Source organism: Oncorhynchus gorbuscha, linkage group LG01 (genome assembly GCF_021184085.1).
Source record: "Oncorhynchus gorbuscha isolate QuinsamMale2020 ecotype Even-year linkage group LG01, OgorEven_v1.0, whole genome shotgun sequence".
Taxonomy (NCBI): domain Eukaryota; kingdom Metazoa; phylum Chordata; class Actinopteri; order Salmoniformes; family Salmonidae; genus Oncorhynchus; species Oncorhynchus gorbuscha.
This window is the reverse complement of record NC_060173.1, coordinates 78,485,445-78,504,138: the sequence shown is the minus strand read 5'-3', so window position 1 is coordinate 78,504,138 and position 18,694 is coordinate 78,485,445. Positions and strand designations below refer to the sequence as shown.

The window sequence follows — 18,694 nt, the reverse complement described above, 5'->3', positions numbered from 1 at the left end:
GGAAAGAGTATGTGTTCTTAATGTTTTGCAAACTCTGTGTATGTTGTATCAATGTCTCATTAGTAATCCACTTAAATACATGCAATTACAACCGTTGATCTAAGATATGCAGTTCTAAACTTCAAGGTTTTCTGTATTTTTGGTATATGTACACAGCTAGGCTAGATGTATATATATCTATATATTTGTTTTGGAGGGAAACAGTGATAAGATGATTAAATCAGTGGAATGAAATGAATCCCAAGTGTCTTACCGTGGAAGGTGTTTTATAAGACATTACACCTTAAAAAGAACGACAATTTCACATGTATAACGTTATTGAACATATCTCTTGATACCTATTGACTTAGCATTGTAACCAATGCTAAGTCAATAGGTATCAAGAGACATGTTTCCAATGCTCTAGGGCCTCGGCCCCTATGTTGGGTTGTGGCAGAGATCCATGTTGTCGACACATGACCCTGAAAATGACTCATTATCTGTTTAAATCAATTCCAAAACGTTACACATCAATACAGTCTTAATTGCTGTTGTGTGGTAAGGTGGAGGTTACTGAAAACGAGCCAAGAGGGGTCACAGGCTTCGTAAATGTTCATAGTTACATGTTGAAATATTTGGAAATAAAATGTTGTTTATTTCTACCTTACCCTTGGCTAAACCTTCTGTCACAGAAGACTCGTGGTGGGTCCCTGTGCTACGAGGATTTTTCCAGTATGTCTATATGGTAATATGAAAGGGTGTCGTCCTCTTCTCTAGAAAACAAGTGCTCCCAACAGACTCAGAATTCCACATAAGTATTTGGTGTTCCTCTGTTTGATTCTGCTGCTGTCCTAATTAAATCAGTCATGAGCTTCAATGTAGCTTATGTTCAGAAGCAAATACCACATTTAACTCCTCCCACTGACAAGTCACTGTCTGTATACACACAGCATATACAGTTGAAGTCGGAGGTTTACATACACTTAGGTTGGAGTCATTAAAACTCGTTTTTCAACCACTCCACAAATTTCTTGTTAACAAACTATAGTTTTGGCAAGTCTACTTTGTGCATGACACAAGTCGTTTTTCCAACAATTGTTTACAAACAGATTATTTCACTTATAATTCACTGTATCACAATTCCAGTTGGTCAGAAGTTTACATATACTAAGTTGACTGTGCTTTTAAACAGCTTAGAAAAATCAAACTCAGTGCTTCTTTGCTTGACATCATGGGAAAATCAAAAGAAATCAACCAAGACCTCAGAAAAAGAATTGTAGACCTCCTCCACAAGTCTGATTCATCCTTGGGAGCAATTACCAAATGCCTGAAGGTACCACATTCATCTGTACAAACAATAGTACGCAAGTATAAACACCATGGGACCACGTAGCCGTCATACCGCTCGTGAAGGAGATGCATTCTGTCTCCTAGAGATGAATGTACTTTGGTGCGAAAATTGCATATCAATCCCAGAACAACAGCAAAGGACCTTTTATTTTTATTTTTATTTCACCTTTATTTAACCAGGTAGGCTAGTTGAGAACAAGTTCTCATTTGCAACTGCAACCTGGCCAAGATAAAGCATAGCAGTGTGAACAGACAACACAGAGTCACACATGGAGTAAACAATTAACAAGTTAATAACACAGTAGAAAAAAAGGGGAGTCTATATACAATGTGTGCAAAAGGCATGAGGAGGTAGGCGAATAATTACAATTTTGCAGATTAACACTGGAGTGATAAATGATCAGATGGTCATGTACAGGTAGAGATATTGGTGTGCAAAAGAGCAGAAAAGTAAATAAATAAAAACAGTGTGGGGGTGAGGTAGGTGAAAATGGGTGGGCTATTTACCAATAGATTATGTACAGCTGCAGCGATCGGTTAGCTGCTCAGATAGCTGATGTTTGAAGTTGGTGAGGGAGATGAAAGTCTCCAACTTCAGCGAATTTTGCAATTCGTTCCAGTCACAGGCAGCAGAGTACTGGAATGAAAGGCGGCCAAATGAGGTGTAGGCTTTAGGGACGATCAGTGAGATACACCTGCTGGAGCTCGTGCTACGGATGGGTGTTGCCATCGTGACCAGTGAACTGAGATATGGCGGAGCTTTACCTAGCATGGACTTGTAGATGACCTGGAGCCAGTGGGTCTGGCGACGAATATGTAGCGAGGGCCAGCCAACTAGAGCATACAAGTCACAGTGGTGGGTGGTATAAGGTGCTTTAGTGACAAAACGGATGGCACTGTGATAAACTGCATCCAGTTTGCTGAGTAGAGTGTTGGAAGCAATTTTGTAGATGACATCGCCGAAGTCGAGGATCGGTAGGATAGTCAGTTTTACTAGGGTAAGCTTGGCGGCGTGAGTGAAGGAGGCTTTTTTTGCGGAATAGAAAGCCGACTCTTGATTTGATTTTCGATTGGAGATGTTTGATATGAGTCTGGAAGGAGAGTTTGCAGTCTAGCCAGACACCTAGGTACTTATAGATGTCCACATATTCAAGGTCGGAACCATCCAGGGTGGTGATGCTAGTCGGGCATGCGGGTGCAGGCAGCGATCGGTTGAAAAGCATGCATTTGGTTTTACTAGCGTTTAAAAGCAGTTGGAGGCCACGGAAGGAGTGTTGTATGGCATTGAAGCTCGTTTGGAGGTTAGATAGCACAGTGTCCAATGACGGGCCGAAAGTATATAGAATGGTGTCATCTGCATAGAGGTGGATCAGGGAATCGCCCGCAGCAAGAGCAACATCATTGATATATACAGAGAAAAGAGTCGGCCCGAGAATTGAACCCTGTGGCACCCCCATAGAGACTGCCAGAGGACCGGACAGCATGCCCTCCGAGTGAAGATGCTGGAGGAAACAGGTCCAAAAGTATCTATATCCACAGTAAAACGAGTCCTATATCGACATAACCTGAAAGGCCACTCAGCAAGGAAGAAGTCGCTGCTCCAAAACCGTCATAAAAAAGCCAGAATACGGTTTGCAACTGCACATGGGGACAAATATCGTACTTTTTGGAGAAATGTTCTCTGGTCTGATGAAACAAAAATAGAACTGTTTGGCCATAATGACCATTGTTGTGTTTGGAGGAAAAAGGGGGAGGCTTGCACCATCCCAACCATGAAGCACGGGGTTGGCAGCATCATGTTGTGGGGGTTCTTTGCTTCAGGAGGGACCGGTGTAGGTCACAAAATAGATGGCATCATGAAGGAGGGAAAATTATGTGGATATATTGAAGCAACATCTCAAGGCATTAGTCAGGAAGTTAAAACTGCGTTGCAAAATGGGTTTTCCAAATTGACAATGACCCCAAACATACTTCCCAAAGTTGCGGCAAAATGGCATAAGGACAACAAAGTCAAGGTATTGGAGTGGCCATCACAAAGCCCTGACCTCAATCCCATAGAAAAGTTGTGGGCAGAACTGAAAAAGCGTGTACGAGCAAGGAGGCCTACAAACCTGACTCAGCTCTGTCAGGAGGAATGGGCCAAAATTCCCCCAACTTATTGTGGGAAGCTTGTGGAAGGATACACAAACCGTTTGACCCAAGTTAAACAATTTAAAGGCAATGCTACCAAATACTAATTGAGTGTATGTAAACGTCTGACCCACAGAGAATGTGATGAAATAAATAAAATCTGAAATAAATCACTCTACTATTATTCTGACATTTCACTATTTCAAAAATAGTTTTGAACGATCATCCAACTTGGAATTTCAAGTCGGAAAGTAAGGCATCTTTCTAGAACTCCGACTTCCCGACCTGAAGATCACCAACGTAATGATTTGACCTTGTTTTTTTACGAGTTCCCATTTGTCTTGAAAGCACCAATAGGAGGTATATTGCATCACCAACATGAGGAGACACCAAATGTCTACCATGCTCTGAGATATCCCACCAAGACCAAAGTTATTACTACCATTGGGACATCAGACACACGCATAGTTACATGAAAAAACATTGGGGGTGTTTTGGAGACTCCACCAGTACTTCCTACTTCCCAACCTATCACCAGGAGGCTGGCATAACTGATCCATTCCACCTCTAGCCATATGATGTCGATGGTCAGATGCCCCAAAAATTCACAAGCTTTGCAACACCTGTCAATTTACACCCCCTATAGCTCAGATGCTGTCAATAGATACAGAACATCAATCTGACCAACTGCACTTTAACATCCTTACTGGACGTTAATAGCTCTATGGACAACCAGACACACTATGAATAGTCTATTCTACCAATAAAACTGAACTTACTGGAGTAACTAGGCTTTGTATTTACAGCCATGCATGCAACCCCCAACAGTCTAAAATTCCACAGTTATTATAATCTTTGAAATGTAAAGCCAATCAGTGGCCAACAAATCCTTTGTCTGCTATTAGAAGCCTCCATGGATGTTCTCAACTCATCCCTAGAAGATTGCTTCATAAGAGGATGATGAAATTTGAACAAAGACAAAGTTGAAATGGTGAAGACTTCTTTCAATGATATTCCCCGGGGCCGGCCCTGGGCATAATTGACATAGGCATTTGCTTCGGGCCCCTGGCCACTAGAGGCCCCCCGATCCAAAAGTCCCAAAACATTTTCTTTTGGGGGGGGGGGGGGGACTCAGACGGGGTCTTAATGTCCAGCTCTGACCTTAGATATCTCTGTTTTCTTTATATTTTGGTTAGGTCAAGGTGTGACGAGGGTGGGTATGCTAGTTTTTGTATTGTCTAGGGGTTTTGTATGTCTAGGGGTTTTGTAGGTCTAGGTATTTGTATGTCTATGGTGGCCTGATATGGTTCCCAATCAGAGGCAGCTGTTTATCGTTGTCTCTGATTGGGGATCATATTTAGGTAGCCATTTTCCCTTTTGTGTTTGTGGGTTCTTATATCTATGTGTAGTTGCCTGTCAGCATTTGTTTGTATAGCTTCACGTTTTGTTATTTTGTTCAGTGTTCATTCTTTAAATAAATAAGAATGTACGCATACCACGCTGCGCCTTGGTCTGATCCTTATAACGAACGTGACACTTAACTTACTGTTGAGCATTAGAATATTAGAATAAAGAGGGTGCAATTTAGAAATTTTGTTGTGCATCAGCAGTTTTCCCCTTGCTCAGTCAGTCACTCAATTAATGTCAGCTAACATTTTTTAGATTGGTAAGTTAGTATACCCAGCTATCTAAACTTGTAGTAATCATGACCGAATTACCAACTGGGCAAGAAGGTCATGGGCCCAGGGCCCTGACCTCCAGGGGGCCCCCATTAATTTTATTAGTCACTCTCACTCAGATATTATATTAAATGGCATAAGTCATGGAAAAATGTGTAGAATTTAAGGAAAGTACCTGTATAACTGCCATTTTTGTCTGTCCGCCCCAAAGCAAAACTTGTAGATTTGCATGAAATTTGTTATAAAATTGCACAATTTTCTCTCCACACCATGGCTAAATGTGGCAACCAGTGGTGTAGTGCCACATTTCTCAATCAAAGTTTGTGGCCTGCTGATGTCAGCAGTTCTACAATGTCTACCATTGTAGAATAGACCTATGCATTAAAATGCATCATCCAATTGCAACGTCTGCCTATGTCCACACATATTCTCTCAAGAAAATGTTAGATCTATTTTCTTATACCCTCAAACACCTAGTTAGGCATACCTAATGAATGATAACGCTTCACATTTTACCAGAGCAATGTCCAAACTGCATGCCAACCATTTGAGCTCAGTCAGTTTCACGGGACTATGCATTAAGATCTTCTTGAAGGACTGTTTCACGAATGAAAGAAAAATCTCTGACGGTTCAGCTTCAGATAAGAAATGACTCAGCTTGTGTTTTTGGTGTAACATATTATAGGCGTACTATGCTACAGCATTTGCTATTATATTTGGTTCTGTTATGTGAAATACTGCTAACTCCACCTCTTTCTCAATTTTCAAACAGAAATGGAGTGTGCCTTTGGTGGTTCATTGACGTGTCATGTGTGCCGCGACCGAAGTAGCTAGTTCATTAGCTAAGCTTGCCACTTGTAGCTAAACAGTAACTCCTCCAGTATGTGTTGACATCATTTCACTAGATTTGGTTTTGGACGGAAGCTGTAGAATAGCACTTCTCTAGAAAAATATATTTTTCACCCATTTAGTTTGAGTTTTTAAGCATTACATGACCTAGTATGATGGTGCATTGATCCATTATATAGTTTAAAGATGTTTTTTTGTGCTTTTGCCAAAGGTTGACTGTTAAAGTAACTGTCCAGTGTTTCCAGATTTCTATGAGATATGGCCTATAATGAATTACAATATGAGTGAAAAAATTTCCCTTTCAATGTTTTTTTAACGAAGTATGTTAAAAAGCTGATCTTCTGTGTTGGAATGGTGTGGGCGTACCCCAACAGAATGGTGTGGGCGTACCCCAACAGAATGGTGTGGGCGTACCCCAACCGAATGGTGTGGGTGTATACCACTGATTCGCCATCTTATCCTTGTCAGTAGGATGACAACATCCTCTATGAGGAAATAGCAAGCATATTTTAAACAATCTGTTTGAGATACAAGTTTCAGGTGGAATTTGTTTTAGTGTTTTTAAAATCCAATTTATGCTATGGCCACAAATACGAGTATAGGATAAGTCAACACATTTTTTTGGGGGTATGAGTTAACAGAATATGAACTTTTACAAGTGAGATTTTCGCTGGACAGTTCCTTTAAATTGCAACATTTTCTCTAAGCCTCATGGCAGTAGAGTAGACTTTAGCTTTAAAACTGCAATATTATCTATCAGACGATAAAATGTGTAGGATAGCACATTTTCAAAATACCCCTCCATATAACCCCACAAGAGAGGCAAAATAAGTCATGTCAAACTGTAGAATTGCAAGAAATACGTTTTAAAATGCCAGCAAAAAAGTTGAGGGAAGACCCCAGTCTACTGTTCATTCTCCCCAATATCTACAACACAATCTTGCCCTTGGAGAGAAGTGATAATATCCTATTTGAAATAATAATAGTAAGTGATAATATTCTATTTGAAATAATAATAGTAAGTGGGACAATTAGGCGAATTCAACAGATACAGGGTACGTTTCTGTAAGCTAAGCACTCGAACAGTAGGGCGAGTACAGGTGTATCATACATGAGCCCCAAGCCCATGACTGTCACGCCTGCTCCCGCTCTTCCCCCCCCCGGCTTTCCAGCATTGCGCTCTCCTGCCATCATCATTACACGCCCCTGCCCTCCCCCATCACGCGCATCAGCGATTATTGGACTCACCTGAACATAATCACCTCTGCCATTACCTTCCCTATATCTGTCTGGTTCCACGCTATGTTTCCTGCTCCTGCATTGATTGTCGCATACCCTTGTTTAGCGGTGTGCTGACGCCGTTCATGTTACCTGTCTTTCCCTCATTAAATGTTCAACTCCCCCGTACCTGCTTCTCATCTCCAGCATCGGTCCTTACATATAACAAACTGTTTTGAGGACAGCCGTTTTCGCAACCTCTGGGAGAGTTTATGTCTGTGGCTGTTCTTGCTATGTCGGATTTGGCGCGCTCAAAGTGGTCAAGCCTCCGAACAACGGGCCTCTCCCCACACCCCTACAGTTATTCATCATTCACGCCACAGCCAGAGAGAGAGAGAAGACAGGGAAGAAACCACAATGTACCTAACTATAGGCTGCTATAGCCTAGTTTTTAAAATTTAGTTTGTCATTAATTTTCATGGAATGTTTGTGGTAATTAAATACAATTTATTTCAAATGTATTATAATTCATATATTTTTCTATAAGCTCCTTGTAGTCGCAAATTGAAAAAAAGTGAGGAAGTGCCGGTCCCCCTCACTACAGTAGCTCTACATCCCTGCCCCAAACTAAATATTGCCTAGGGGCCCCCAAAAGGCTAGGGCCGGCCCTGGTCTCCCTGATGTATTTGGTTCACAATACCCCCACCCCTTCCCTCCTCGCTTTTGTGTGATGAATGTACTGTAGATGACTATTGTTTGCCCGTGGAATGTGGAGAAGTCCTCTGGGAAAACTGGATGAAGTCCTCAAACTCATTAAGTGTTTAGATATGAATTTCCTTAAGTCCTGAGTTCTAAGGGCCCTATTCAGTCCATCACTGGGTTATTAGGTCTCAGGGACAGGCCAAGTTGAAAAGTGCAATCTTCTTGTGTCGCAAAAATAACCATTTGCAATCATGTGCACAAAATATCAATGTTTACAGCATGTTATAAATAGAGATGCATTTAGACTGCATATTATTTCAGACATGACATGGATGTTGCCAAAAAAATGATTGGTAAATGTTGAATTAATATGGAAATGACTAAAAGTAACTCCACTACATGTAACTGTAGCTGCAGGGGAAAAGCTGGCGGTTTTGACTGATCCCAAAGTCTGGTCACTACATTGGTTTTATAGCAGGGCCTTTTAGTCAGTTCTTATGACAGAGGTCCATTATGGTTCTCTTATGATGTTTCAGGGTTTCATGGCTTGGAGCTGTGCATCACTGTTTTCAGGGGAGTCCTGCAATGAACGGGCGATATCAGCCACTATACAATATTCAAACTACAGTGCGCACACTAGGGAGGGTATTCCTAAACCAATCACAAGTCTCATTTCCTCATCAGTTTTCAAATAATTTACTGTATATTCAATTGTTTTTTTCCATAGGGAGGAGAGTGACTGTGCAGAAATTCTGAATTGTGTGGCTCATTGACCTGTACCATACAAATGTAGGATGTAGATGTAGGATGTAGATGTTTAGATGTAGGTGTTTAGATGTAGGATGTAGATGTTTAGATGTAGGATGTAGATGTTTAGATGTAGGATGTAGATGTTTAGATGTAGATGTTTAAAAAGGGATTTCTAAAGTTTGCAATTTGCACTTTAAAATGACAAACTTTATACCCGAATGAAAAATGTATCAATCCCTACAAAAAAAATTCCATGAATTATAATCCACATAATCATTCACATTTCCTGTTGCTGCAGGGTTATTTTCCTGCTGTAGCAAACTCAAATTAGGATCCTACATGTAGTTGGTGATAGGGGCCACAGGAACATTTCTAGTGCAATTAGGAGGCAGGCAGCCTAGGGTTAGAATGCTGGGCCCGTAACCGAAAGGGTTGCTGGATCGAATCCCCGAGCTGACAAGGTAAACACTTGTCGTTTTTGCCCCTGAACAAGGCAGTGAACCCACTCTTCCCAGGTAGGCCGTCATTGTAGATAAGAATTTGTTCTTATCTGATTTGCCGAGTTAAATAAAGGTTCAATGAAAATGTACGATAGGGGGCGCTCTTGCAAGGAAAACAAGTAACCTGACCGCTGAAAAGTTTAATCTTTTGATGAATAGCTGGGGAGTTCTTTGATGTTGTCACGCATTTTCCTGAATTATAGCGCCGAGGGTAACAAACAGAATTGAGGAATTTTTGTACAAAATATGGCTAGATTTAAATTATGGTAAGACATGTCAGTGAATTGTGATATGTTTATTGGTGACTCATTTAAGATTCTTTACTGCTCTTACAGTATGCAACCATTCCTAATTTTGTTCTTAGTGTTTGTGACAATATTCTTGATTGATTATTTAGTAATACAGTATAATGCATTATTTTAGTTTCAGTTTTGAAAAAATCTGTGGGACTAGATTTGTGGGACTGTATATTTTTTTCTTTAAAGAAATATACTGCAGAGCAAAAGCCTGAATGTTGCTTTGACAACTCAATTTTTTTTTTAAATAAAAAAAACATTTTCAGATTGTACACTGTAAGATGACCAGTAAATCATGTTGTTGGTGTACTGCTCTAATATCATGTCTATTGTAGCCTGAGAATATACTGACTCCCATTTACTCTACAGAGTAAAGTCTCTTCACTCAACAGAAGAAAAAAACCCAGTATGTATCTCACATATTCTATATCACACAGTGTTTCTCGTATACTGAGTCGAAACCACTGGTGGCTCACGATCAACTCCTACTGGGTCACAGGAAAATCATCGGTATTGGACTCTTATTCATCTCGAGGTTCACAGGAAATGTAAAGATTTATGTTGGGTCACAACAGAAAAAAGTGAGGAAACCCCCCACTTTGCACTTCTAACATTATTGGAGCGATTGGTTTCCTGGACATAATCAGTCGCAAGAAGAAGCTGACTTTCTAAAATTCTTTGTGTGTGCTGAAAGCCATCTAATGCAATTGAATACAATTATGTTGATCACATCATAGCAATTATCCATACATACACAAACTTTTCATTGAAGTTGTCATTGGACACCTTATCTGCAGAGATAGTGTGATTCTAGCTGATATGAGCCAACATGTTCTTGTTTTAGGCTGATGCACCCTACACGTCACATACTCAAGGTGATGTCTATGACCGGTTTCATGATCACGAAATCAGAACTTTTCAGAGAAATATGACGGTGGTTTTACACGCTCTTTTGGCTGCTGGAAATGCCAACACCTCTCGTCCAGGTCAGGACCTAATCCTAATCATTGGTTTGACCAACTTCTCGGGTTACAGTTATGGCATACAACTTTTCCTATTATTAATGCATTCTCCATCTGAGCAGTAGCAATGGTCAACTGACGTCAACTGATGTGGATCAAAGTGCAAGTCCTTACACAGGTAACCACATAGTGTGAAAGTTATGTAGGAGTACAGTTTTTTTTTTGGGGGGGGGGGGATAATATGTTATTATGGAAAATTAAAGGAGACTAATTCTGACATTGGGAAATGTTCTCTTTTTTTATTCTCACACAGTATTCGGGTCATATCAACAATAGCATATCTTTTAAAGAGCATGCTAAAACACCCCACATAGAGCAAAAACGGACACTATCATTCAACAAAAGCTATTAAATATTATTTACACGAAAGTGAAATCTTCCACAAGGAAAATGGATCAAAACACAAGCTGAAACGTGTCTTTCTTGATATGGTATAGACAGTGAACACCACCTGCTCATGGGGTATTATAGTACGTTTTCCAAGATCCCAACTTAACTTTATGAGACAGATGTCATATATACAAAAATGTGCTACAACAGAACAGCAATGTTAGAGAAACCTTTTTCGGGATGTCGGAAAAAAAGAAGGAAACCAAAAAAATAAAATGTCACTTTGTACTTAAACTAAGTAAAGGACATATATTGCACTAGTATAGCTTGATTACTAATCAACTTGACTCTAATGTAGGTTACTACATGTTCCTCAAATCTTCCCTTTTAACGTGAAGATCAAGTGTCTTCTCGTGACACTTAGATTTTTTGTTCTGGTGAGTCTTGACATGTTTTGCCAAATGGTCACTCCTCATGAACCTCTTGCAACAATCCGGACAAACAAAACGCTTCTCCCCAGTATGAGTCCTCAGGTGTCTCTGAAGCTCATCAGACCTGGTGAAACTCTTGCCACAGAAAAGCCAGTTACAAATAAATGGACGCTCTCCCGAGTGCCACCTCAGGTGCGCTTTGAGATGGGAAGTTTTGCCATAAACTTTCCCGCACCCTGGTATGTGACATATGTGTTGCTTTTTCTTGCCGGGCTCATCGCTTGAGGTGGATGACTGACAGTTTGGACACCTGCATCTCCGGCATCTTCGAGCTGTTGCAAGGGGGGACTTGGTGTGAAGGAGGGCAGCGATTTGAGTCTGATACTGCGCAAAGTCTGTATGTCCCATTACCAAGCCCCTCTGCAGTTGGAAACGGTGGTGACCTAGGGATTGAGTGGTGATTGAGTGGTGACTGACGTGGTTTCCCTGTTGGAGACTCCACCACGGAATATCCTCCCCTGTGTTAGGGGACAACTGTCTCTGTTGCTGGTGCACAAGGCCAGAGTGTCCGGTAACGAAACCTTGCATGGCAGTTGGCGCTGCATAAGTTACAGCAGGGACGTACGTGGGTGGGCACGAGGACTGCAAAGACTGCATGGAGCAAGGTAACATCTTCACAGGAGAAAAGTCATAGGGATATGAGGGATCCGCTGGGGGGGTGAGCGGGAGCTCGTGGTGGGAAGTAAATGAGCTTTGGATGTGGAGTTGGGATTTAGATAGTCCAAAAGTAGAATTGCTAGAGAGAGTGCTTTGAGGATTCCCCTCGTTACTCCAAGGATGAAAAATTCGCGACGGTGAGCCTAAAGTAGTGTCATAAGGAACCTGTAGGAAATCTGCCGGACTTGATCCGTGGTGATGTCCGATCCGGTTACAAGTGGCAGCTAACAGCGCCAGTGGAGAGTGTTTGCAGTTCTCTGGTGAAGAGTTCGGAGTACGGTCCTGCATAAGTAAAACAAATCATTATCAATTATGTGTTTACTTGGCTCTAAACTTGACTAAACTAAAGAGTAGAGTCATAACGGCATAGGACCCACGTTTGACGCTCCGTGAACTAAAACGACATTAGCCTAATATTAGTTTCAATATACTCTCATGCCTACAAAATAAACATAGAGTTGTAACATAATCATCCAAGCCGTTCATTTCGCCACATACTGTAAGTAATTCATAAAGCCACATTTCAGTCATTATAGGATATGAATCGGGTATAATGTCCATTACGCGCGCACACACGCGTATTACGCGTGTTCTAAACAAATATTTAAACTACCATATACGTACAATAATATTGAGGACAAATTAAAAACACGAGCAAAAACTTTTGAACAAACCTGAAGAAAAGCCTGGAGTGTTTCATTCCGCAGTACAGCCACTGCTGCCATGGTGAACGTCCTCTTCCTTCTTGTTAAAAAAAACAACTCACAATAAAACGAATTGAGATGAACGTAAAATCGTAGAAAAATGTCTTGACGTGGTAAGGTCTTCACACTCAGTACTTCCTCTCCTCGAGATATCCGTCGACTATCTGGAGTGTGAGGGATCACTTCTTAGAATTTGATAAGGACTTTGGTGGGCCGCCAGCCAGTCAGAAATAAGATTTGTTACTTTGAAGTTTGCCGCTGCCCAATCATCAAAGAATAGCGGCTCTTTGAGAGGGGAAAGCAAATCCTTTGAATCCACAAAGCTCCTATGGTGTGTTTGTTGGTCTGGATAAAAGAGCTGATTATTAGGGGGGGATGGGAAGGGTGGAGATAAAGGCGGGACAATTAATGAAGTAATCACTATGTGGGAAATGTATATACACAAATAATTGGATTTTCTTGATCAAAGACCCCCATGCCGCCTGGAGACTCCGGTATTGGATGCTGTAGTCATTTGATCCTCTTTTGTAATTAAGGATTTGTAGCAGGACCCTCTGTGACAATGTGACATTGTTATCTCTCGAGATCTCCTGGCGAATAGCTATTTGATAACTTCAAGAGGAGTAGCTAATGAGACCAAATCTAGTGACTCAACACAAAGCTCGTGTTTCAAAATACAAAATAAAATGTTTTTTATTATAACAAACAGTTATGATGTTGATAACTTGTTTCCATGGAACTAAAATACTTTTGATAGTTTATCAAGCATTACATATCAAGTGGCGGACCACTGTAACACATCTCTTTGAATTAGGTTACCGTTTATACGTGCTTACAGGCATTTCAGTGTCATCGCTTCACTTCTTTCATTCTTTGATAGTTAACCCCAGAAGCCTATTGTGCTGTCATTAGCGTTCTAGTGCATAAATGTACTTTTACCCACTGGTGGCAAAATGTACTGTCGGATAATGTATGGTTGAGCTCCCGGTCTAAGCGGTCTAAGGCACTGCATCTCAGTGCTTGAGACGTCACTACATACACCCTGGTTCGAATCCAGGCTGTATCACAACCGGCCGTAATTGGAAATCCCATTTGGCCGGTGTAGGCCGTCATTGTAAATAAGAATTTGTTCTTAACACACTTGCATAGTTAAAAATAAGTTGGAAGCGGTAGCCTAACAACTATAGGCTATTTCCAGTAACTAATTGCAACTGATGTAACACTAAACGACCATAGTATTGCTGCATGATTAACCATAACCTATTTAGATAGCCCTCCATTGATCCAGCTCAAAGTTGGCAGAGAGTATGATGTCTCTATTGTGTGTTTCCTAAAAAGTTGTACCAGTGCAGAGAGGCCTGGGAAGGAAGGAGGAGTTTACCATCCCCAAGAAAGTGGAAACAAACTCCCCGCCCGCATCTCCGCCTTGAGCTTGTTGAGCATTCATGCAAGTGGCCAAGCACGTAAGACCTCAAGGCGCTTCATAATTAACGAGTGCTATGAATTAGACCTAAATAAAACCAATAAACAAACTAACGTTTAATACAGGCATATAAAGGCATATATTTTCTAATAGGAATTATAATCCATATTATACAATATAAACTACCGGTTCTGATCATTCTAATTTCAAAACTTTTGTAAAAAAAAAAAACTGTTGTAGCCTAGTCATCTTCAACTGTAAAGCCCTGCCACTTTTCTTCTATATCAACGCAGTCATCTTTATCAGGCTTCCCCGAAGAAACAATCACTGTCCTCTCAAATACTTTGGAGCGGCTGATTTTGAATTAAATCTGTTTCTTTGAAGGGATTAATGTTCCCGGTTCTCTCCCACGGCTCTACACACAGTCATGGGGGAAAATGGGGAGTCCTGCTGGGCCGTTTCTCTCCAAAGCAATACATAGGCTGCTTGCTTGCCTGTGCCTTAATACATATTATTTACAACTATGGTCAATGAATAGCAAGTAATCACAACAGGTCAATAAGGATCTAATTTCCTATGCGTGTTATTGCTGCATAATAAAAGGTAGTGTATAGGATACGTTATGCTCCAATAACTTTACCTCTAATCCACTGCGCTCTATGAAATACAAGAGGGGCCCGTATATGAGTGGCGCTTGCTCGTATACAGTTAGACCATGGCTCAAGGAATAGGAACTCATTATTGATTTTCAGAAACATTCCATTTACAAGAGTCATATATATTCAATTAGGACTAGAAACATATATATTGTATAACTTTGAATGCATCTTGTAGATGACGTGTGGTAGTCTGACTGGCAGTTCAAACACTAGTCAAAGCGTTGAGTAAATTTGTTTGATTTATATTACTCCACTTTATTAGAACGTTTTAAAACAATGTGGATAGAAATGAAGACGGTGAGAACGCGTAAATGTTAAAAGCAGCACGCTGCAAGTGCGCCAAAAAATACCAACCTGCATGTACTACTGACTACAACTCTGATCTCACATGGGGTGAATGACAAATCTACAATAAATTGCTGTTGACATTATACTGTTGAGAGTGGAATACATGGATATAAAAAATAACAGCAATTCAAGCCATTCCACCAAAGGTGACTTATAAACCATTTATCGTTACTCGTATGATAAGCCATGCTATTTACACTTTTATATACACTGAACAAAAATAAACACATGTAAAATGTTGATTCCATGTTTCATGAGCTGAAATAAAAGATCCCAGAAATGTTCCATATGCACAAAAAAACGTATTTCTCTCAAATATCATGCACAAATGTGTTTACATCCCTGTTAGTGAGCATTTCTCCTTTGCCAAGATAATCCATCCACCTGACAGGTGTGGCAAATCAAGAAGTTGATTAAAAAGCTTTTTCATTACACAGGTGCACCTTGTGCTGGGGACAATAAAAGGCCACTCTAAAATGTGCAGTTTTGTCACACAACCCAATGCCACAGATGTCTTAAGTTTTGAGGGAGAGTGCAATTGACATGCTGACTGCAGGAATATCCACCAAAGCTGTTGCCATAGAATTGAATGTTCATTTCTCTACCATAAGCCACCTCCAGTGTTGTTTTAGAGAATTTGGCAGTATTTCCAACTGGCCTCACAACCGCAGACCACGTGTAACCACGCCAGCCCAGGACCTCCAGATCCGGCTTCTTCACCTGTGACAGCTGATGAAACTGAGGAGTATCTCTGTCTCAAATAAAGCCCCTTTCTGGGGAAAAGACTAATTCTGATTGGCTGGGCCTGACTCCCCAGTGGGTGGGCCTGGCTCCCAAATGGGTGGGCTTATATAGGCCCACCGATGGCTGAGCCTCTGCCTCAGTCATGTGAAATCCATAGATTTGGGCCTAATTCATTTATTTCAATTGATTGATTTCCTTATATGAACTGTAACTCAGTAAAATCTTTGAAATTGTTGCATGTTGTGTTTATATTTTTGTTCAATATAAATGTGATGTTTTTGGATAAATGATCTCAATGAAGACTATTGATCATAGCCTTCTTAATCACTTTGCTTGGACAAATAATAGAGCCAATCAAAAATAATGAGATGTAAACATGCAATCACTTCAACTCATCTAAAATAAAATATTTTAAATCCACAAAGAGAGACAAAAGTCCATTTATAATGCATCATTCATTCCTTTTGTATTACTTCAACATAGTTGACTTCAAGTGCAAATAATTAAACATTGAAATACACAGGATAACATGTCTCCAATTCCAGGCACAATGGCTTACTCCATCTACATAAAAAGCATTTTACTATACATGTGCATTAATATGGCATGTTTCATATTTCAGTATCAATTATTTCCCAGAAAATTGCATATACTGTCTGTGGAGTAAGTGAAAGTGTCGTTGCATCCGGTCTTATAACATTAAATACATTGACAGTGAGAAGTGCAGCTTTGAGGTAGTTGGGGGGCAATGCAACAACGTAAACCCTTTTTTAACTTTTCATATTCTCTGGACAGTTGGAGAGAAAGCAGGTTCCACATCTGTCTCACACAAGAGACATGAGAGAGAGGGAGGCTGAGTGAGAGAGGGAGTGGGGGAGCGCGAGAAGAGAGGTGCTCGAGGCTACTGGGTACTTGAGCCGCTATAATGGTGTCTCGTATGAGAAAACATCTGTGAATTTCCTCAGTGATCTACAAGAAAGTATAACTCAGAGCAGTCATTCAGCAGACCTTTGAAGTTGCTCTCTGACAGAAAGCTGCCATTGTTCACAGCCTCCAACATAGAAGAACTCCAACTTTGGTCTCTCTAATTTTCAAGATTTTTCCTGCAATGCGATAAAACACATTTTTCTCCACCAACCTATGAAGGAGAGGATCTCTGCATATTCAAGAGAAAACCCATGGCAATGTGCTGGCTGGCCCAAGGTCAAGGAAGGAGGGGAAAGTCATTTCACATTCTCTCAGCCCACCCTGTGTGTGGTAACTCAGCCTTCCCACAATAATTCTCAGCGTCAAAACCTGCTCTGCCAGGAAAGATGAGAAATGGACATATCATATCAAGTAATTACGCTGTCGGAGAAGCCAGCCAGGGACAAAAGCACCTGTCGCAGACTAACTAACTGTATGTAAATGTTCTCACTACTCATGTTCTCTTATTTACATATTCTGTGTTATACTTTACACTACATGACCAAAAGTATGTGGACACCTGCTTGTCGAACGTATCATTTCAAAATCATGGGCTTTAATAAGGAGTAGGTTCCCCCTTTTCTGCTATAACAGCCTCCACTCTTCTGTGAAGGCTTTTCACTAGATGTTGGAAAATTGCTGCGGGGACTTGTTCTATTCAGCCACAAGAGCATTAGTGAGGTTGGGCACTGATGTTGGGCAATTAGGCCTGGCTCGCAGTCGGCGTTCCAATTCATCCCAAAGGTGTTCGATGGGGTTGAAGTCAGGGACCTGTGCAGGCCAGGCAAGTTCTTCCACACCGATCTCGACAAACCATTTCTGTTTGGACTTTGCTTTGTGCACAGGGGCATTGTCATGCTGAAATAGGAAAGGGCCTTCTCCAAACTGTTGCCACAAAGTTGAAAGCACAGAATCTGCTGTAGCGTTACGATTTCCTTTCACTGGAACTAAGGGGCCTAGCTCGAACCATGAAAAACAGCCCTAGACCATTATTCCTCCTCCACCAAAAGTTTACATTTGGCACTATGCAGTGGGTCAGATATCCCCAATAACAGCACTTACAGTTGACTGGGACAGCTCTAGCAGGGCCGAAATTGGACGAACTGACAATGTGGCACTATGCTGGTGCCACATTGAAAGTCACTGAGCTCTTCATTAAGGCCATTCTTACTGACAATGTTTGGCTATGGAGATTGCATGGTTGTGTGCTCGATTTTTATACACCTATCAGCAACGGGTGTGGTTGAAATAGCCAAATCCACTCATTTGAAGGGGTGTCCACAGACTTTTGCAAATATAGTCTATCTTGTTTTATAAGAAGTATAAATGTATAATTGTGCCCGACAGTAAAGGAGATTATTTCATGAAGCCCTAGGTGATATGATCCTGTTTCTCTTAGCAGTGGCAGAAAGACAGAGAGACAGAGAGACAGATTTCCCCATTTATTCTCCCAAACTACAGCAAGGCCACAGTGATTCTCACACTGTTACCCGCCCAGCGTTTATTCTAATGGCAGCTGGTCCCACCATCTGGGCGAACAGTGCCGAGGCAAAACAGAACAGGTTACACACCTTTGGCCATGCCCAGTCTGCTAGTGCCCCGTTCATTCCACAAGCTGAGAGAGGCTAATCAGAATTTCACGCTCTGATTTGTCAAACCTCACTCCAACACCAGAGGCATTCAAACTTCTTAGCCAAACATATTTCGTGGGACATAGGATGAATGTTGTTTCCTTACGCTGTTTTGTATCTAGTCTTTTGCTAGCTTACTATGTTATTGCATGGGTAAGTAACCTGATTGCTGAATGCTCGTTTTTTCAAATACAAATCTTTGGAGGAAAACCAGTCATTAGCTACCCAAATGACAGGGGAAAAGTTTCAAGGAAATCCCTTCATGC

At 41.0% G+C, this 18,694-nt stretch overlaps 1 protein-coding gene across 1 annotated transcript; it reads right to left on the bottom strand.

The window, feature by feature from the left end:
* Positions 1-10,699: 10,699 nt before the first annotated feature.
* Positions 10,700-12,916, bottom strand: LOC124018059 (transcription factor Sp5-like). The gene is made up of 2 exons (XM_046333350.1): positions 12,628-12,916; positions 10,700-12,235 (listed from the first exon to the last, which is right to left on the bottom strand). Exons 1-2 carry the CDS (start codon positions 12,676-12,678, stop codon positions 11,168-11,170), a joined length of 1,119 nt encoding a protein of 372 aa, XP_046189306.1. The 5' UTR covers positions 12,679-12,916; the 3' UTR covers positions 10,700-11,167.
* Between the last annotated feature and the right edge of the window lie 5,778 nt (positions 12,917-18,694).